General features: G+C 43.6%; 1 protein-coding gene across 1 annotated transcript in view; it reads right to left on the reverse strand.

Moving 5' to 3' along the window:
- Positions 1 to 22925, reverse strand: part of LOC128703144 (uncharacterized) — a 226303-nt gene extending 203378 nt beyond the window's left edge. Inside the window, exon 1 of the mRNA XM_070103247.1 lies at positions 22883 to 22925. Within this exon, the coding sequence (XP_069959348.1) occupies positions 22883 to 22910 (28 nt within the window). The 5' untranslated portion in view covers positions 22911 to 22925. The remainder of the gene's footprint in view (positions 1 to 22882) is intronic.

Here is a 22925-nt window from a genome sequence, read left to right on the forward strand (position 1 = left end):
CAGAAGTTTGGTATGGCAATGGGAAATCCTCTTTCACCTGTTCTTAGTAACCTATACATGGATTTTTTTGAAACAAGGTTGCTTAACACAATCCTCCCTAATAGAGCTAAATGGTTCAGATATGTTGATGATATTTTGTGTCTTATGCCCAAAAATGTAGATATACACCATTTCCTTGGAAAATTAAATAGCTTAGCCCATTCTATAAACTTTACTGTTGAGTTTGAAGAAAATAACTCATTGCCTTTTCTAGATGTTTTAATTATTAAGGGTAATAATGAATTCAAATTTAAAATTTACAGAAAACCTACAAATAACTGTTACTATGTCCACTATTATTCCTCGCATCAAGATAGAGTCAAACTGTCTGTTTTCTCATCAGTGTTTTTGAGAGCTTAACGAATTTGTAGTCCTGAGTTCATAGATGAGGAAATATCCAAAATTTATGAAATAGGTAATGATTTAAAATACCCAAGAAATGTAATTGATAAATCTTTTAAAGTTGCTAGAAATACTTTTTACAATCCAAAAAGGGACAACCAGCCTTATTCAACTAAAAATATGTTGGATCTCCCTTACCATGAAAACTTGGTTGATATGCCTTCTCTTCTTAAGACTTTTAATATTAAAGTTGTATTCAAAAATCTTGATACAGTAAAAAAACTTTTGATAAAGAATTCCCCCCAAAATGCTGATGGATGTGTCTATAAGATTCCTTGTAAAATTTGCGATAAAGTTTATTACGGTCAAACTGGTAAAAATCTCGAACTGAGATTAAAACAACATAAATATAGCATTAGAACTGGACAAGATTCCAATGCTCTGTTTATTCTTGTAAGAGATTTTAACCATCCAATTGATTTTCAAAAAGTTGAGAAAGTAGTATCAAGCAAGTCCATGGTCGACAGGAATATAATTGAATCTTGTTTCATAAAAAGCAGTTTTGACAATAATATGAATATTTCCTTTGGTTTATATAAATTAGATCCATTTATAATTAATAGAATTTGGGAAGAATTTAATAATACACTGGACAAATAATAATTTTTAAATTTTCTTGGGTAGAATAGTTTGTGGGTGAGTTGTGCAAAGGACATATCCAAGTTGGGTCGGCGCGTGTCAGGTGTTTAACCGTTGTGGGATCTGATAGTGAGGTGCTGGCCAGACCCCTTACATAGCTTCCTTGGATGCTTTACTTTCATAGTTCCTTGATAATGTGAGTAGTCACGAAAGCGCTTGGAATTTCTCTATTTTTTCAGAGTGGTTGTTTTGCATATTCTGAAATCACCTGTTTACTGTGATCTTATTGCACACACATATATATATATATATATATATATATATATATATATATATATATATATATATATATATATATATATATATATACAAACACTGATCTCTGGCTGAAGGAGACTCGAACATACCAACCTTAGGACAAGGTACGCAGTGCTTTACCAATCTACCCACACTGGACAATACCTTGGCGTGTAGCTTGTGCTACACGTTTGATCCAAGGCAGCCAGCTTTCAGGGAGAAGGCTTACAGCTTTTCATCTCATCCCCTGCATGCATCAGCCTTACTAGAGATTTGAACAATGCAAGGAATTCGCGAGAGCAGGCGAAATATACACAAACACTGATCTCTGGCTGAAGGAGACTCGAACCTACGAACCTTAGGACAAGGTACGCAGTGCTTTACCAATCTACCCACACTGGACAATACCTTGGCGTGTAGCTTGCGCTACACGTTTGATCCAAGGCAGCCAGCTTTTAGGGAGAAGGCTTACAGCTTTTCATCTCATCCCTTGCATGCATCAGCCTTACTAGAGATTTGAACAATGCAAGGAATTCGCGAGAGCAGGCGAAATATACACAAACACTGATCTCTGGCTGAAGGAGACTCGAACCTACGAACCTTAGGACAAGGTACGCAGTGCTTTACCAATCTACCCACACTGGACAATACCTTGGCACCTCATGCCCGGAAGCAGCACCTCATGCCCAGCAGGCAGCACCTCATGATCGGCATGCAGCACCTCAGGCCCGGCAGGCAGCACCTCATGCCCGGCAAGCAGCACCTCATGCCCGGCAAGCAGCACCTCATGCCCGGCAAGCAGCACCTCATGCCCGGCAGGCAGCACCTCATGATCGGCAAGCAGCACCTCAGGCCCGGCAGGCAGCACCTCATGCCCGGCAAGCAGCACCTCATGCTCAGCAGGCAGCACCTCATGCCCGGCAGGCAGCACCTCATGCCCGGCAAGCAGCACCTCATGCCCGGCAAGCAGCACCTCATGCCCGGCAAGCAGCACCTCATGCCCGGCAAGCAGCACCTCATGCCCAGTAGGCAGCACCTCATGCCCGGCAAGCAGCACCTCATGCCCGGCAGGCAGCACCTCATGCCCAGCAGGCAGCACCTCATGCCCGGCAAGCAGCACCTCATGCCCGGCAGGCAGCACCTCATGCCCGGCAGGCAGCACCTCATGCCCGGCAAGCAGATTTTAGATTTTGCCACCGAAGTGGCTAGTTTATTGTGCACCCCATATCCATCCTGTGGACGGTAGCGCGAGAGCATATGGATACACAAAAGGCCTAGGAACTAGGCCACAAAGGGTTAACAGGAATACATATGGATTTATATCTACATATCTATAGTTCACTTATCTGTTACAAGCAAATTTAGGAAATTTGCTTAGTATATCTGGTATCTTATTTTCATTAATAAGATATCTTGACATGTCACATAGGTTATTATACTGTCTGTCTCTGTATTCCTCAATAAGTGGACAATTAAGCACATAGTGTTCAAGAGAGTGACCATATGCCTGATCGCATAATTTACATTTAGTTTGATCATCATCTGTGTGTCTCCCAAACTGCCAGAAGTACTTGTAACCAAGCCTAAGCCTGGCCACTACAACATCAGTCAGTCTGTTCACATTGCAAGTTGCTCCATAAACATACTTATCTACGTTCATGTTATCATAGTGGGTTATAGATCTACTCAGGCTTCTAACTGCATTCCTATAACAATCATTTTCATTATTTACTTCTCTCCTAATATTATTCCTAATGCTAGACACAGTTATACCAAAGTTATATTCTACATTCTCCTTCTCGATACTCTTCTTGGCTAACATATCAACTTTATCATGAAGGAGTAATCCAATGTGTGATGGGATCCATAGCAATTGTACATTAATTCCTTTGTCCCTAATTTTTGAGTATCTATACCTGGCTTCTCCAATGAGCATGTTGTTGGAGTCATTATATGAGCCAAGAGCCTTCAATGATGACATAGAATCAGTAATGATGATAGAGTCAAGCTCAGTGTCATAGGTTAGCTTTAGCGCCATTAGGATTGCAAACAATTCAGTTTGCAGTGTAGACGCCCAGTTGTTAATTCTTATGCCTAACTCAACAAATTTATTATCGTTCTTAACTAGGGAGGTGGCAACAAGAGCAGATGCAGCCCTGCCAGAAGACTCCTGTTTAGATCCATCAGTGTATATAACTTGTGATAACTTGTTACTACCAGCTAGGTGAGAAATTTCTTCTTGAGCAGTTGCTCTAACAAGAGATTTAAGGAAGGGATTACTAGCAATGAGCTTCTTGGGAGGAACTTGTAGGTATGTGATATTAAATGAACACATCTTCCATGGAGGGGTGAAATGCTCTTGTTGCCTACAGTGATACAGTTCATGCAGGTTATAAAACTTAATGCAATTGCACGTTTTCACAATCCATTTAGATCTGTGTGTATTTACCTCTAGACACTTGGTAAGATTCACTGTGACAGTGTCTGGTTCGTTTCTTAACATTCTAATACCGAGTACAGTGTTAATTTCAACAATCCTATCACTGATACTAGAAATACCAAGCTCCTTCCTCATGTTAAGAACTTTTGTAGATCTGGGACAGCCAAGAATAATCCTGAGAGCTTCATTTTGCATTAACTCCAAGGGTCGGAGAGAACTTTCTCTAGCTAATATCAACATGGGAGCAGCATAATCAATTAAGGACCTAACATAGGCTATGTACATCATTTTCACGATTCTCACATTTGCACCATAGTTGGGATTGTAGCCAGCAACAGCTTTGAGAGCATTTAACCTAGCTTTACATTTCTTGTTTAGTTGTGGTATAGTGGATTTGTTAAAGGGTACATCTACACCAAGATATCTGTAAGTTTTAACGTAGCTAATGATTTCACCCTGCAAATAGATGGGTGGGGGATGTCGTTTGCAAGCAGCACCTCATGCCCGGCAAGCAGCACCTCATGCCCGGCAGGCAGCACCTCATGCCCAGCAGGCAGCACCTCATGCCCGGCAAGCAGCACCTCATGCCCAGCAGGCAGCACCTCATGCCCGGCAGGCAGCACCTCATGCCCAGCAGGCAGCACCTCATGCCCAGCAGGCAGCACCTCATGCCCGGCAAGCAGCACCTCATGCCCAGCAGGCAGCACCTCATGCCCGGCAGGCAGCACCTCATGCCCGGCAGGCAGCACCTCATGCCCGGCAGGCAGCACCTCATGCCTGGCAGGCAGCACCTCATGCCCGGCAGGCAGCACCTCATGCCCGGCAAGCAGCACCTCATGCCCAGCAGGCAGCACCTCATGCCCGGCAGGCAGCACCTCATGCCCAGCAGGCAGCACCTCATGCCCGGCAGGCAGCACCTCATGCCCGGCAGGCAGCACCTCATGCCCAGCAGGCAGCACCTCATGCCCGGCAGGCAGCACCTCATGCCCGGCAGGCAGCACCTCATGCCCAGGAGGCAGCACCTCATGCCCGGCAGGCAGCACCTCATGCCCGGCAGGCAGCACCTCATGCCCAGCAGGCAGCACCTCATGCCCAGCAGGCAGCACCTCATGCCCGGCAGGCAGCACCTCTTGCCCGGCAAGCAGCACCTCATGCCCGGCAAGCAGCACCTCATGCCCGGCAGGCAGCACCTCATGCCCAGCAGGCAGCACCTCATGCCCGGCAAGCAGCACCTCATGCCCAGCAGGCAGCACCTCATGCCCGGCAGGCAGCACCTCATGCCCGGCAGGCAGCACCTCATGCCCGGCAGGCAGCACCTCATGCCCGGCAGGCAGCACCTCATGCCCGGCAGGCAGCACCTCATGCCCGGCAGGCAGCACCTCATGCCCAGCAGGCAGCACCTCATGCCCGGCAGGCAGCACCTCATGCCCGGCAGTATTGCCATTCTACCACTGTTTTGTTTTTAGTCTCTTTTTATTATTTCTTTCCTCACTCGCTGTATACTACCTTTGTTGCTCACTCACTAACCTGTCTTTGTACTTGTCTCTCTGATTTTGGAGTCGTCACTTATCCTGTTGTTATTTGTAGTATTTTGAACACTCTCGACAGCACGGTCCCAACGTAGCCTCCATGACCCCCACTGCTTCTAGCAAATATTGGTACTCAGATTTTGCTGCACTAACAAATGTAAGGAATAGAAAGCAAGAACTTAGGCAACAGGAATGGGAACAATTTGTTAGTGGATTAAATAGATCCACCCCTTTAAGTTTGGCTTGGAAAGGTATAAATAAAATAACCAGGAAAAAGACTGGCAATGTTGCTCATCCTTGTCCTCTTGAAAAAGCAAATGACCTCATAAATGACTGGTCCAAAACATCCAGGCATGAAAACCTTCCATCTCATATTAGAAAAAAATTAGAGAGTGCTTCTGAAGAAATGATGAAACTGATTAATTTTATGAGCCAAAATATTGATGAGATTGCCTCTTCACCGAGTATGAATTAGATAATGCATTAACTAAAGGTTGATCAACTGCTCCTGGAGAGGATGGTATAACCTATGATATTCTCAGAACTTTAAGGCACGTGCCTGATAACCCTTTGTTGGCACTGTATATTACCAGTTATATTGAGGGCGTTCTTCCTACGTCTTGGACCAATAGTCTCATTGTGCTTATCCCTAAGCCCCAACAGCCTGATACATTTAGACCGATCTCCTTAACTAGTTGTCTTTGTAAAACTTTTGAAAGAATGATACTTAACAGACTGTACTACAGAATCAGACACCAACTTCTCCCCTACCTCTATGGGTTCATGAAAGGTAAAAATTTAACCTAACTGTATTTCCACCTTTCTCACTGCACACACCTCTACTAGTTTTACCACATTTCTTGATCTAAAATCTGCATTTGATATTGCAAATAGAACCGTTATACTACATGAACTAGCCAAAATGAATATTGGTCGTAGCCTACTCTGCTGGATAATAGGATACCTGTCAAATAGAGTATCCTCTGTCCTCTACCAAGGCTTTAGAAGTGATTCTAAAGAAATGTCTTTAGGTACACCGCAGGGAGGAGTTCTCAGTCCCATGCTATTTAATATTCTGATTAATGCTCTCCTAAATGCTCTACCTGCCTCACCTAAACATATAGCTATAAGCTATGCTGATGACATCATGATCCATACAACAGGGCATAAGAAGATGAGTACCATTCTTAATGAAGTTCAAGCAATTTGTAATCGACTAGGCCTCAATGTCTTCCTGTAAAACAAAGATATTAACAAGCAAACGACATTCCCCACCCATCTATTTGCAGGGTGAAAACATTAGCTACGTTAAAACTTACAGATATCTTGGTGTAGATGTACCCTTTAACAAATCCACTATACCACAACTAAATAAGAAATGCAAAGAGAGGCCAAATACTCTCAAAGCTGTTGCTGGCTACAACCCCATCAGTGGATGTCATATATGTAGAAGCACGTACCTTCATGCCACAGTGGATGTACATAACCTATGTTAGGTCCTTAATTGACTGTGCTGCTCCCATGTTGATATTAGCTAGAGATAGTTCTCTCCGACCCTTGGAGTTAATGCAGAACGACGCTCTCATAATTATTCTTGGCTGTCCCAAATCTACAAAGGTTCTTATAAATATGAGGAAGGAGCTAGGTATTTCTAGTATCAGTGATAGGATTGTTGAGATTAACACTGTACTCGGTATTAGAATGTTAAGAAATGAACCACTGTCACAATGAATCTTGTAATAAAGTTGGTAGAATTACCGACAATATGTAAAGTAAAAGGACACAAGTGCAACTAATGTGACATTTTATTGTGGCAACGTTTCGCTCTCCAGGAGCTTTATCAAGCCATTACAAACAATACATGGGCACAGGGGGTATATAAAGGCTCAGAGTGAGGTGCAGTACTAGTGAGGTACCATTTCGATGTTCACTAGTGGTAGTAGTAGTAGTAGTAGTGAACATCGAAATGGTACCTCACTAGTATTGCACCCTCTGGAGTTAACCTGGAGTTTACCTGGAGAGAGTTCCGGGGGTCAACGCCCCCGCGGCCCGGTCTGTGACCAGGCCTCCTGGTGGATCAGAGCCTGATCAACCAGGCTGTTGCTGCTGGCTGCACGCAAACCAACGTACGAGCCACAGCCCGGCTGATCAGGAACTGACTTTAGGTGCTTGTCCAGTGCCAGTTTGAAGACTGCCAGGGGTCTGTTGGTAATCCCCCTTATGTGTGCTGGGAGGCAGTTGAACAGTCTCGGGCCCCTGACACTTATTGTATGGTCTCTTAACGTGCTAGTGACACCCCTGCTTTTCATTGGGGGGATGGTGCATCGTCTGCCAAGTCTTTTGCTTTCGTAGTGAGTGATTTTCGTGTGCAAGTTCGGTACTAGTCCCTCTAGGATTTTCCAGGTGTATATAATCATGTATCTCTCCCTCCTGCGTTCCAGGGAATACAGGTTTAGGAACCTCAAGCGCTCCCAGTAATTGAGGTGTTTTATCTCCGTTATGCGCTCCGTGAAGGTTCTCTGTACATTTTCTGTGCCCATGTATTGTTTGTAATGGCTTGATAAAGCTCCTGGAGAGCGAAACGTTGCCACAATAAAATGTCACATTAGTTCTTTTACTTTACAATTAATCTTACTAAGTGTCTAGAAGTAAATACACACAGATCTAAATGTATTGTGAAAACGTGCAGTTACATTAAGTTTTATAACCTACATGAACTGTATCACTGTAGACAACAAGAGCATTTCACCCCTCCATGGAAGATGTGTTCATTTAATATCACAGACCTACAAGTCCCTCCCAAGAAGCTCATTGCTAGTAATCCCTTCCTTAAATCACTTGTTAAAGCAATTCCTCAAGAAGAAATTTCTCGCCTAGCTGGTAGTAATAAGTTATCACAAGTGATATACACTGATGGATCTAAACAGGAGTCTTCTGGCAGGGCTGCATCTGCTCTTGTTGCCACCTCCCTATATAAGAACGACAATAAATTTGTTGAAGTAGGCATGACTAGTAGGTGACTACACTGCAAAGTGAATTGTTTGCAATCCTAATGTGGGGACTTATGACACTGAGCTTGATTCTATCATCATTACTGATTCTATGTCATCACTGAATGCTCTTGACTCATATAATGACTCCAACAACATGCTCATTGGAGAAGACAGGTATAGATACTCAAAAATTCGGGACAAAGGAATTAACCACACATTGGATTACTCCTTCATGATAAAGTTGATATGTTAGCCAAGAAGAGTACCCAAAAGGAGAATGTACCTGGAGTTTACCTGGAGAGAGTTCCGGGGGTCAACGCCCCCGCGGCCCGGTCTGTGACCAGGCCTATAACTTTGATATATCTGTGTCTAGCACTAGGAATAATATTAGGAAAGAAGTAAATAATGAAAATGATTGTTATAGGAATGCAATTAGAAGCCTGAGTAGATCTATAACCCACTATGATAACATGAACGTAGATAAGTATGTTTATGGAGCAACTTGCAATATGAACAGACTGACTGATGTTGTAGTGGCCAGGCTTAGGCTTGGTTACAAGTACTTCTGGCAGTTTGGGAGACACACAGATGATGATCAAACTGAATGTAAATTATGTGATCAGGCATATGGTCACTCTCTTGAACACTATGTGCTTAATTGTCCACTTATTGAGGAATACAGAGACAGACAGTATAATAACCTATGTGACATGTCAAGATATCTTATTAATAATGAAAATAAGATACCAGATATACAAAGCAAATTTCCTAATTTGCTTGTAACAGATAAGTGAACTGTAGATATGTGGAAATAAACCCATATGTACACCTGTTAACCCTTTTGGGGCCTAGTTCCTAGGCCTTTTGTGTATCTATATGCTCTTGCACTACCCTCCACAGGATAGTTATGGGGTGCACAATAAACTAGCCACTTCGGTGGCAAAATCTAAATCTAAAATTTTGGTCTTCCTCTCCTTTTCTCACTTCCGAAAACTTGTGGGATTATTCACTGACCCTGATATTAGGGTCGTGACTCGTGTGTACTCACCTAGTTGTACTCACCTAGTTGAGGTTGCGGGGGTCGATTCAGAGCTCCTGGCCCCGCCTCTTCACTGATCGCTACTAGGTCACTCTCCCTGAGCCGTGAGCTTTATCATACCTCTGCTTAAAGCTATGTATGGATCCTGCCTCCACTACATCGTGTGTGTGTGTGTGTGTGTGTGTGTATCTAGATACAGTGGATGTCAGATATGTAGAAGCATGTACCTTCGTGCCACAGTGGATGTCGGATATGTAGAAGCATGTACCTTCATGCCACAGTGGATGTCGGATATGTAGAAGCATGTGCCTGGATACAGTGGATGTCAGATATGTAGAAGCATGTACCTTCATGCCACAGTGGATGTCGGATATGTAGAAGCACGTACCTTCATGCCACAGTGGATGTCGGATATGTAGAAGCATGTGCCTGGATACAGTGGATGTCAGATATGTAGAAGCATGTACCTTCATGCCACAGTGGATGTCGGATATGTAGAAGCACGTACCTTCATGCCACAGTGGATGTCGGATATGTAGAAGCACGTACCTTCATGCCACAGTAGATGTCGGATATGTAGAAGCATGTACCTTCATGCCACAGTGGATGTTGGATATGTAGAAGCATGTACCTTCATGCCACAGTGGATGTCGGATATGTAGAAGCATGTACCTTCATGCCACAGTGGATGTTGGATATGTAGAAGCATGTACCTTCATGCCACAGTGGATGTTGGATATGTAGAAGCATGTACCTTCATGCCACAGTGGATGTTGGATATGTAGAAGCATGTACCTTCATGCCACAGTGGATGTCGGATATGTAGAAGCACGTACCTTCATGCCACAGTGGATGTCGGATATGTAGAAGCACGTACCTTCATGCCACAGTGGATAAACAGTCCAGTTCAGTTTCTTCTACGGTTGTTACCACGGGCTACATCTCTTATTATACTGAGTTAATGATACCCTTGTTATGAACATTGTTGAACTACAACAAACAACAGTTTGCATCACTAGCCTGGAGTCCACGAAAGATAAAGCATGTCAAGAAACTGGGGAAAGTTGAAAGGTTCGCAACGAGACTGGTCCCTGAGTTAAACTAAATGAACTATAAGTAAGTAAGTAAGTTTATTCAGGTATACACAAATACAGTTACATAGAATTATCATACATAGCAGCATATGTGTAGAGAACCTAAGACAACACAAAAAAGTCAGACAGAGTGACTTATTTCCATTGGGGTCCTTTTACCTTATTATTATAATATAAAGGTTATAATATTTTCTTATTATTCTATAATGAAGATAACATCTTATTATCATACTAAAAAGACCATCTACTACACGAGGGTCATTAAGACTATCTACAATATGAGGGTCATTACTAGGAATAAGGCAAAATTTATACGTATGTTAGCTAAAAAATAGAAAATCATTCCCCTCCCTTTCTGTAGCTACATTCATCAGACATCTTTTGGCACTCTTCTTGAACTGGTTCATGCTATGACTGGCTTTGACATGTGCGGGTAGTCTGTTCCATTTCTTTATTGCTGTACAATAAAAGGTGTTTGACGCCTGGCCACTGACTGTGGGTACTACAAAGTTGTGCTCTCTCCCCCTAGTACTATGATTGCTTTGGTTCCCAACCTTGACAAAATTGACAGCAAGATATTCTGGACACTGTTTGTGAGCAATTTTATAAACATGATTTAGCTTCAGTTGTTTTACTCTGTCTTCAACATTCAGCATATCCAACTGCTGTAATTCATCCTGGCCTACATGTTCTCTTGGTCCCAGCCCCAGGATGAATCTTACGATTTTGTTCTGGGTGATTTGCAGTCTATCTTTCAGTTTTTTTGTCAAGGCAGAGTACCATGAAGAGCAAGCGTAATCCATATGGCACTGTATAAGGGCTAGACATAGGGTCCTGCGAGCCTCAGTAGGTAGACACTGTGCTTGTCTATACAAGAACTACTCTGAGGAAAGATAAGTTGAAGTGATGATGTTAGAGGACAGAAAAACCTGGAAGACATGATAAAACTCTTCAAAATAATCAGAGGACTTGATAGAGTGGACGATGATTCTTATCGAGGAAAAAATTAGGTACAGAATGGTGCAGTGACTATCTCTGTGTTGGGACAGTGACTATCTTTGTGTGCGCAGTGATTATCTCTGTGTGGGGACAGTGACTATCTCTGTGTGGGGACTATTACGCAGTGTGCTGCAGTAAAATATTTATATAGAGAAACGCTTGAAGTCGTAACAGGGACAATGACTGTCTTTGTATAGACAGTGACTATCTTTGTGTGGGCAGTGACTATCTTTTTAAGTGTGAGTCAGAAGAGTGTCTTATCTGAGTAGTACAGCAAGTCTGATTCAGGAGAGTCTTGTCTGAGTACTGCAGTAAGACTGATTCAGGAGAGTCTTGTTTGAGTACTACAGTAAGCCTGATTCAGGAGAATCTTGCCTGAGTACTACAATAAGTCTGATTCATGAGTCTTGTCTGAGTACTACAGTAAGACTGATTCATGAGTCTGAGTACTACAGTAAGACTGATTCATGAGTCTTTTCTCAGTAGTACAGTAAGTCTGATTCAGGAGAGTCTGGTCTGATTACTACAGTAAGTCTGATTCAGGAGAGTCTTGTCTGAGTACTACAGTAAGCCTGATTCATGAGTCTTGTCTGAGTACTACAGTAAGCCTGATTCATGAGTCTTGTCTGAGTACTACAGTAAGACTGATTCATGAGTCTTGTCTGAGTACTACAGTAAGCCTGATTCATGAGTCTTGTCTGAGTACTACAGTAAGCCTGATTCATGAGTCTTGTCTGAGTACTATAATAAGACTGATTCAGGAGAGTATTGTCTGAGTACTACGGTAAGACTGATTTTGTAGAGTCTTGTTTGAGTACTACAGTAAGAGTGATTCGGGAGAGTCTTGTCTGAGTACTACAGTAAGAGTGATTTGGGAGAGTCTTGTCTGAGTACTACAGTAAGACTGATTCTAGAGAGTGTTGTCTGAGTGTGGCCTAGTTCCTCCAGAGCTGACTGAGTCGTCATAAGCTCCTCTTTTCTCTTCTATGTGCGGGTTATTTATGTAGTGATTCATTCATTGTCAGTGTGAGGCACAGGGCAAAAAGTGGAGCACAGTGCGTTATGACTCATGTTTTTACATAATATTCACTTCTGAAGTGCTTCCCAGTCCTGTCGGAGTTCATTGATTAAAACCAAAAGCGTTAACACGTATACTTATTTGTGGCTGTCACAAAGAACATCTTTCATTTCACGGTCGTACAACCAGAGTTGCCTCTCCTCGCCGTTGTCTGAAGTCTCCACGCCTCAGCCTGCTAGCGTTGGCTCTCCTCATCGCTCTTTGCTCTCTTCACCGAGTGGTGGTTACTGGACCTTCCTCTTCACTATCAGGATTGGTGCGTTGGTGGCTGCCTACCCAAGGGCAGGAAGCCTCCCTCTGCACTCCTGTTGCTGTCTGAAGTCTCCACGCCTCAGCCTGAACGCGTGGTCTGCACGCCATACAGCCAGTGTTGCTGTGGAAAATTTTTAATTTTCCGAAACTATAGTGCCTAATAGGTGTTTAATGTGTCGATATGAGTCAAAAATATATTTGACAATAGGATAGAACCAAGAGTTCCCTTTGCGCATGCGCGGATGTGCGGGGGGAGAGGTCGACTCGGGCCATGGGGGAGGCGGGAGTGTTTTTAATGTAGTGAGGAGGCTGGGAAAGCATGGAACCAGGAAAGTGGCATTCACGGCGGCCTAAGGATTAATATGGGCTTCACTTCATAATAGGAAGTGTCGTAACTGTTCCTGGTGAAGAGTGAGGGAACGTGATTTACGGGACCACCGTAAAAAGGTGGTAAAATTAGTGAATAATGGTTCGACCGGGTGTGACTGGTGCGCGGCCATGGTGTGTGTCCAGGGGAAATACCCGTGTGTTAATCCTCACTCATCGGCCTCAGATCTTAATGGAGTGAACTCTAATGTGTATAATAATTATGAGACGTTAAATCGTCTTGTGAATGGTAATGTAATCAGTGATAATAACATTGAGTTAAGAGAATGCGGGATGTGAAATAAATCGCCCTGCTCCGAGTGAACGCGTGATTCTCGTACCGAGGATAGTGAAGCTTTATGGAAGCACGACTTCTAAACCGGGACAAACCGACGGATACCTCGTCCTTCTGGAATAAGAGCCGTGTCGGTGTAGCAGGACATTGAAATGAGATGGTGAATGGAGGGAATAAGGAGTATCAATCACCCACAGTTAAGTAACCCTTCTAGTTATAGCAGACTGATACTGGCCAGTTAGGTATGTTGTAATTGGATAGGTTATGGGTGATCCAGCTACATCAAGTGACCACCAGAGAATATCTGGTAAGTGGTGAGATTATGTACAAGTGTTTTCCTTGATGGATATATCCATGTGTAACCTACCCCACCCCCCTTCATTCAGTTAAACTAATATAATCTATACAGTCCACAATTAATTAGTAGCACCGTACTTGTGGGTGCTATCCAATCCATACTGGTCTCGGATAGATATGGATAAGATTGTGAGGTCGAAGGAACCACTTGCCGTGACCAGGGGTGGTTAAGTTTTCTCACATATCTACACGGGGTGACTACGGTAAACAATATGGTTGTCTCCCAATGAGTTTACTTGTATATATATAATGTTGAGGTACATACAGGTAATCACCCCTAGAAAATTTTCCATAGTTGCCTCTCCTCACCGTTCAGGGCATACAGTGCTCCATCAAGCTTCAGCTCACCTCCTAAGTGTCCTGTGCCTCCAGAGGCGGACTCCACAAGAAACTTTAAAGTTATAGCCAGGCAAGTACGTGTGTCTACTTCACACGTACTTGCCTAGCCAATTACTCTCACAGATTTGGCCGTCACATCTAATTTACGATGCCTTCAATGCCTTCCACTTCCTTCCCCCTTACCACTCCTTCTCTACTGCCAACACCTGCCTCTACTCTGTCTGCTCCTACCTCTAAGGCCTACCCTGCCTCTACCTCTTCCAAACCCAATTCTTTCTTGCTTAACCTCAAATACTCTAAATCTGATCATGCCACTATCTGCCCTGGAAATTTATTGTACCAGATCACTGGCGCTCCTCAGCTGAAAGTCTTTAATACCAACTCAGGCTTCAAACTACTTCTTGACAGACATTCTTACGAAACGTACACCAGACAAAAACCTCTCAATGCAGGCTTCACTATTATTTGGACTCCTGAGCACCGCGCCAAATGCACAGTGATCGCAAAGCACGTAGACGATTCTCTCCTGACTGCATATGACACAGACAAGAAGACTTAATAAAAGACATTAGTACTAAGAACAAAGTCTCTGTTGATGATATTTACAGACCTGAAAACTCTACCATCCTCAAAATACGCTGTTCAACTCCTTCTGAAGCCTCTACACTCTTCAATCAAGGAATCCTTGCCAAGACCATCCGCATTCCTCCAAACACACTCTTCACTCCAAACTTTCACCCCATCACACAATGTCTGAAATGCTACAAATTCGGCCACGACAAAATCTCATGCACTTCCACACAAACCTGCTCCAGATGTTCAGCAACTGGCCACTTCTGGAACACTTGCAACCTCCCCCTTAAATGTTCTAACTGCGGCGGGTCACACACAGCAGTTGCAAATTCCTGCCCTACTAGAAAGGACATTCTCTCCACCCTCAGAGCAAGCCAACCTCCCTCCCTTCTCAACCCATTCCCTACACCTCCCTCCCCTACCATACCTTCCTCCCCTACCCCCAATGCCTGGGTTACTCCACGCACTTGGTCTACCTCTCCTACTCTACACACTTCAAACACCAACACACAGACTACAAGGACTTCTTCTACATCTACACACACACTAGACTACAAAACTAACTGTCAACTCGCCACTACTGCCCACTCTGCGATGGTAATCTCTCAAGCTTACCAATCAGACTACTCACATGTCCTTAACCTAATCTTGTCTGCAAACAACCTTCCCTCTTTAATTATCCCTCCTTCCTGCTTCTCTTCTAAGCCTCCTACAACCTCTCCCTCCTTCCTCTCTCCCACTCCCCCACTTCCTACTCCCAACAGCTCTCCTCATCCTTTACCCCTCTTCACTACTTCTACACCTCCCACCAACACCCCTACTGCTGCTGCTACGACCACCCCTCCCCCCACTTCCTTATTCACTTCCTCTTCCTTTTCTAAAGCTTCCACTTCCTCATCCCATACCATAGCTTCCTCTTCCTCATCCCTTACCATAGCTTCCTCTTCCTCATCCCCTACCAAAGCTTCCACTTCCTCTGCATCCACCTTCGCCCACTCCTCCACCACAACCAAAACTTCATCCAGATCCAACTCCACCTCCTCCAGACAAAATCCACTCAAACCTAAACCTGCCCCAACTTCTGACAGACAGACCAAAGAACATAAAAACAGATCAATCTCTTCCTTCCCTTCCAGGAAGCGGGTCCGTAGCACCTACAAACACACATCCACTGATGGCACCACTATCACGGGCTTTAATCCAAATTCCTCCCCCGACATTAACTTTGCTATGACGAAACCATTAAATCGTGCTTAAGGTGATTCAGTTCAACGTACGTTCTTACTTTACAATTAGACACCTACTGGCCGAGCTCCTTGAAGCAGAGAGCCCAGATATTGTTTTGCTAAACAGTACCTGCCTCAAAGCCCCTCAACGTATCCGCCATTATGGTTATACTGCACTACAGTCCCCCTATGATCCCCACGATGGGGTTGCCATCCTTGTCAAATCCAACATAAAACACGAATTTTTCCCAATCCCTTTTATTCACCAACACTGTCTTGCAGTCAGAATACACACCCACCTTGGTCCCTTTATCTTTTTCACCACCTATGCTCGCCCAAACACTACTCTCAACATACACGACCTTTCCTTAGTCTTCAACTACACCAACACACCAACATACCTACTAGCTGATATGAATGCCAAACACACCGCCTTTCATCACACCAGTAACAACCAACTTGGTCATCAATTACTCAACTTCACAAACCACAAACACCTAGTTCACCTTGGCCCAGACTTCAACACCTTCTACAATCACACTGGCCAAGGCAAACCCGACATCATTCTGGCAAACCGAGCCAGCTCTTTCTTTCAACACTACATATCACCTGGCCCTATTACAGGCTCTGATCACATTCCCGTCATCTTACACATCTCCTCCAACCCTATCCTCATCCCGGCCACACCTTCCTTCTCCTACAAACAACACATAGATAATTCTAACCTCACCTATGACTACAACAACAAACCCATCTCTGACAGTGACACTCAACTTGCTCTCATCCAAGACACCATTACACAAGCAGCCAACACCGCAATACCAAAGAAAACTCACACCACTCGTTATTCCTTCAAACCTCAATCAGAACAAGAAGACTAATTATCTGTTACCACAACCGCTTTCTCTGCAACACACATAGATTTAATCAACCATACCCCCGGCCGGGGGTATGGTTTATTTGCAATCGTGTCATTACGATTTAATCAAGTCCGATTAGATCTCATTTACCTCAGAAACAACATTCTACACAGTCTAGACCAAGACCACAACAATCACTGGTCACAGCTCGTACTTCAGGCGGACAAACAGCGTATCAAAAGCACCAAAGCCTTCTGGAACTTTATCAAAAAAATCAGAGGCACCACTCCCACCAACAAATTCAAACACATCACCCACAACAACACACACATCTCAGACCCGCAGGCTGCTACTAACATCTTCAAACACATCTGGGAGAGCATCTTCTACCCTCACCCACCACACCCTAACGCTATTCAACACATTCAGAACATAGAACACTGGAACACTACACACACACACGAAACAACACCAGACAGCCATATCCATCTGGACTCTCTTACCTCCTCCCAAGAACTTGACACTTGACACATGAAGTTATAAATAAAGACAATAGATCAGGTCAGCAAACAAAGGGGGACAGCAGAGGGCAGCAAGGGACTAGCTCCCTTAAGGTTTACTATACTAATAGCAGGAGTGCAAGAAATAAGATAGATGAGCTAAGATTAATTGCAAGTGCAGGAAACATAGATATTATTGCTATAACAGAGACCTGGCTCAATCTGAAAGATAGAGAGATGCCCTCTGAATGTCACATACAAGGCTATAAATTATTCTACACTGACAGGGTCAACAGGAAAGGTGGTGGAGTAGCGATGTATGTCAGAGACAATTTAAATTGTTGTGTTAGACAAGATATTAAATTAGAAGCGTCAGCCACTGAATCTGTTTGGTTACAGCTTCTCGAGGGCCGAGAAAAACTAATTTTGGGTGTGATTTACAGGGCCCCAAATCTTGATAGGGATTGCAGTAAATTTTTATGGGACGAAATTCGTAAGGCATCTACATACGAAAATGTTGTGCTAATGGGAGATTTCAACTATAGACAGATTGACTAGAGCAATTTGACAGGAAATTTAGAGTCAGGTGACTTTCTTGATACAATCCAGGATTGTTTTTTAAAACAGTTTGTGACAGAGCCAACTAGGGGAAATAACCTCCTTGACTTGGTTCTTGCAAGTAGGGAAACACTAATTAATAATCTTGAGGTTAATGATGAGCTTGGGGAAAGTGATCACAAATCACTCAGTTTTAATATATCATGGAATTCCCCTAATAATGGCACTCAAGTCTCCGTCCCTGACTTTCGCTTGGCTGATTTCATAGGACTGAAAAATTACTTAGGTGGGCTGAACTGGAATGACCTGACTAAGGGTCAGGTAGGTGGTGATGGTTGCCGATATGATGCTTTCCAGGGCATAGTTCTAGCTGCTCAGTCAAATTATGTTCCAAATAGGGAAATCAGATCAAACAAAAATGATCCTAAATGGATGAACAATAGATTAAAATATCTGATTGGTCAAAAGAGAGGCATATATAGGCAAATCAAAAGAGGAGAGGGGCAATTAAGAAATCGATATATTCAGTTAAAGAGAGAAATAAAAAGGGGAATTAGAAAAGCAAAAAGAGATTATGAGGTTAAAGTTGCAAGAGAATCGAAGACTAACCCAAAAGGATTCTTTCAGGTATACAGAAGTAAGATCAGGGACAAGATAGGCCCACTCAAAAGTTCCTCGGGTCAGCTCACTGACAGTGATAAGGAAATGTGTAGAATTTTTAACACATACTTCCTCTCAGTTTTTACACAGGAGGATACCAGCGATTTTCCAGTAATGATAAATTATGTAGAACAGGACGATAATAAACTGCACGATTAGGGTCACAAGTGACATGGTCCTTAGGCAAATAGATAAATTAAAACCTAACAAATCCCCAGGCCCTGATGAACTGTATGCAAGGGTTCTAAAGGAATGTAAAGAGGAGCTTAGCACACCTTTGGCATACTTTTCAACATATCACTACAAACTGGCATGGTGCCAGATAAGTGGAAAATGGCAAATGTGATACCTATTTTCAAAACAGGTGACAGGTCCTTAGCTTCGAACTATAGACCAATAAGCCTAACCTCCATAGTGGGAAAATTTATGGAATCAATAATTGCCGAGGCAGTTCGTAGCCACCTTGAAAAGCATAAATTAATCAACGAATCTCAGCATGGTTTTACAAAGGGGCGTTCCTGCCTTACGAATTTATTAACTTTTTTCACTAAGGTATTTGAGGAGGTAGATCATGGTAATGAATATGATATTGTGTATATGGACTTCAGTAAGGCTTTTGACAGGGTCCCACATCAGAGACTATTGAAGAAAATTAGAGCACATGGAATAGGAGGAGAATTTTTTTCCTGGATAGAGGCATGGTTGACAAATAGGCAGCAGAGAGTTTGCATAAATGGGGAGAAATCAGAGTGGGGAAGCGTCACGAGCGGTGTTCCACAGGGGTCAGTGTTGGGCCCCCTGCTGTTCACAATCTACATAAACGACATAGATGAGGGCATAAAGAGCGACATCGGCAAGTTTGCCGATGACACCAAAATAGGCCGTCGAATTCATTCTGACGAGGACATTGGAGCACTCCAGGAAGATTTGAATAGACTGATGCAGTGGTCGGAGAAGTGGCAGATGCAGTTTAATATAGACAAATGCAAAGTTCTAAATGTTGGACAGGACAATAACCATGCCACATATAAACTAAATAATGTAGATCTTAATATTACGGATTGCGAAAAAGATTTAGGAGTTCTGGTTAGCAGTAATCTGAAACCAAGACAACAGTGCATAAGTGTTCGCAATAAAGCTAATAGAATCCTTGGCTTCATATCAAGAAGCATAAATAATAGGAGTCCTCAGGTTGTTCTTCAACTCTATACATCCTTGGTTAGGCCTCATTTAGATTATGCTGCACAGTTTTGGTCACCGTATTACAGAATGGATATAAATTCTCTGGAAAATGTACAAAGGAGGATGACAAAGTTGATCCCATGTATCAGAAACCTTCCCTATGAGGATAGACTAAGGGCCCTGAATCTGCACTCTCTAGAAAGACGTAGAATTAGGGGGGATATGATTGAGGTGTATAAATGGAAGACAGGAATAAATAAAGGGGATGTAAATAGTGTGCTGAAAATATCTAGCCTAGACAGGACTCGCAGCAATGGTTTTAAGTTGGAAAAATTCAGATTCAGGAAGGATATAGGAAAGTACTGGTTTGGTAATAGAGTTGTGGATGAGTGGAACAAACTCCCGAGTACAGTGATAGAGGCCAGAACGTTGTGTAGCTTTAAAAATAGGTTGGATAAATACATGAGTGGATGTGGGTGGGTGTGAGTTGGACCTGATAGCTTGTGCTACCAGGTCGGTTGCCGTGTTCCTCCCTTAAGTCAATGTGACCTGACCTGACTAGGTTGGGTGCATTGGCTTAAGCCGGTAGGAGACTTGGACCTGCCTCGCATGGGCCAGTAGGCCTTCTGCAGTGTTCCTTCGTTCTTATGTTCTTATGTTCACCAACACAGACGTTAAAACTCTCCTCAGACACCTTCCTTCGAAGGCCCCTGGTGCCTCTGGCCTAAACCATATTATCCTGAAACACCTTCCTGACTCTATCATTACTGCCTACACAAACCTCCTCAATGCCTCCCTTGCCTCTGGATACTTCCCTTCCCTCTTCAAAGCTGCTACTGCTATTCTCCCTCCTAAACCCAATAAAGACCACTCTGACCCTAGAAACTGTCGCTCTATCAGCCTCCTCGAAACTTTAGGAAAACTCTTTGAAAAACTCACCAATCATCGCCTTCGCAGATACCTGGAACACAATTCTCTACTTTCTGATGGCCAGTTTGGTTTCAGAACACACAGATCCACACAGGATGCCATTAACATCATTCTCAACTACATCCACATCAACACAAAACAAAGAAACAGGACAGCCTTGGTTGCAAAAGACGTTGAAAAAGCCTTTGACACTGTCTGGCACGAAGGGCTCAAGTACAAACTCTGCACTAACTTCAACCTACCTCTCAATACTCGTAAACTCCTCTGCAACTTCCTAGACGGCGGTACCATGAGAATCAAATTCCAAGGCTGTTACTCTGACTACTTCACGCTAAATGCCGGAGTACCCCAGGGATCTGTCCTCTCCCCTACCCTCTACATTTTATACACTAACGACATTCCAACACCTGTATACCACAACTCCATCACACTAGCCTATGCAGACGACATTACACAACTTATCACTCATGCCAATATAGATACACTCACACACAAAACACAAAATGAGGTCGACAGGATAGCCATCTGGGAACAAAAATGGAGGATCAAAACCAATGCAGCTAAATCCAGCATTACATATTTTAACTACAGGAAACGTGATCCTCCATTGCCTGTCGAGCTCAGAACAGCTGACACCCGCACAATCTGTCACTGCCCTTGGCGTTAATCTTGACTACCTTCTTCGTTTACATGGACATATTCAGTCAAGGCATGCAATAGCTAGTAAGGCCCTTGGGGGCCTCTGCAAGCTGAAACATGCCTCTCAACGCACCAAACTACACCTCTACAAATCCCTAATACGCCCTCTGATAACTTACTCTCCTCTAGCCCTCTCTCTTGCAGCAAAAACAAACTTACTTAACCTGCAGCGTGTCCAGAACAAGGCGCTGCCCTGGGTGCTTGATGTCAGTTGGGAGGACTTCGCCACAAGCGAGTCTCTCCATGCCCAATTAGACATCCCTGCACTGATTCTGTACTGGAAGACGCTCAGTGACAGACAGATAAACATCAAAATGGTATACAATACCGACAGGTTGTTAGGTAAGACACATATGCAACAGTTAGACAACTTTATTCCGAAACGTTTCGCCTACACAGTAGGCTTCTTCAGTCGAATACAGAAAGTAGGCAGGAACAGTAGAGATGTGAAGACGATGTAATCAGTCCATCACCCTTGTAGTCGTAGAATTTGAGGTTGTCAGTCCCTCGGCCTGGAGAAGTTCAGTTCCATAGTCAGGAACTATCTGAAGATCAAGCGACAGTGCAGAGAATTAAATACTGTCGGAAGGAGAGGTGCAGGGTAGTAGTAGTAATAGTAGTAGTAATGAGAATGGAGCCACTGAGAGGTCATGTCCCTCTCAGATCCAACACTTCTCACTTGAAAAGTTTGTCCAAGGTGTTTTCTGTACCAAGATGCCATGTGTTGCCATGTGATGTTCATCTTGTCAGACACTGCAACACATGGCATCTTGGTACAGAAAACACCTTGGACAAACTTTTCAAGTGAGAAGTGTTGGATCTGAGAGGGACATGACCTCTCAGTGGCTCCATTCTCATTACTACTACTATTACTACTACTACCCTGCACCTCTCCTTCCGACAGTATTTAAGTCTCCGCACTGTCGCTTGATCTTCAGATAGTTCCTGACTATGGAACTGAACTTCTCCAGGCCGAGGGACTGACAACCTCAAATTCTACGACTACAAGGGTGATGGACTGATTACATCGTCTTCACATCTCTACTGTTCCTGCCTACTTTCTGTATTCGACTGAAGAAGCCTACTGTGTAGGCGAAACGTTTCGGAATAAAGTTGTCTAACTGTTGCATATGTGTCTTACCTAACGACAGACAGATAGACAAACTTGAGACACGACACGACTATTGGACCTCTCTCCTAGACGAAGACATTCGCAGACCCACAAACCAACACAACCTTTTCTACTCCTTGCATGATCCTGCTCCTAACCCTATTTACAAATAATCTTGGATTCTCTGACAGGTACCTTCTATGACAGGTACCATTCTCTGACCCACATTCGCCTTAGCTTTTGGGTTAAGACATGGCCCAGTTCTACACTCCTCTCTAGCGCTAAACGTCGCATGTCCCTTCCTCCCCGCTCACCCCACCGGAGACCCAACAGAGGAGCCTGAATTTCTATTCTCAATATCTGTCCCACGATCGCATTCGCTGCTGGGTTAAGCCCTGGCTCTATTTCTACGACTAAGAACACTCCTCTCCAGCACTATTCTTCGTCTGTCCCATCTTCCCCGCTCATCCCATTTGGAATCTTACCTGAACTTTCGTTCGTTCGTTCGAACATCTTTCTTGTAAGTGG

The sequence above is a fragment of the Cherax quadricarinatus genome, chromosome 85 (assembly GCF_038502225.1).
Source record: "Cherax quadricarinatus isolate ZL_2023a chromosome 85, ASM3850222v1, whole genome shotgun sequence".
Classification (NCBI taxonomy): domain Eukaryota; kingdom Metazoa; phylum Arthropoda; class Malacostraca; order Decapoda; family Parastacidae; genus Cherax; species Cherax quadricarinatus.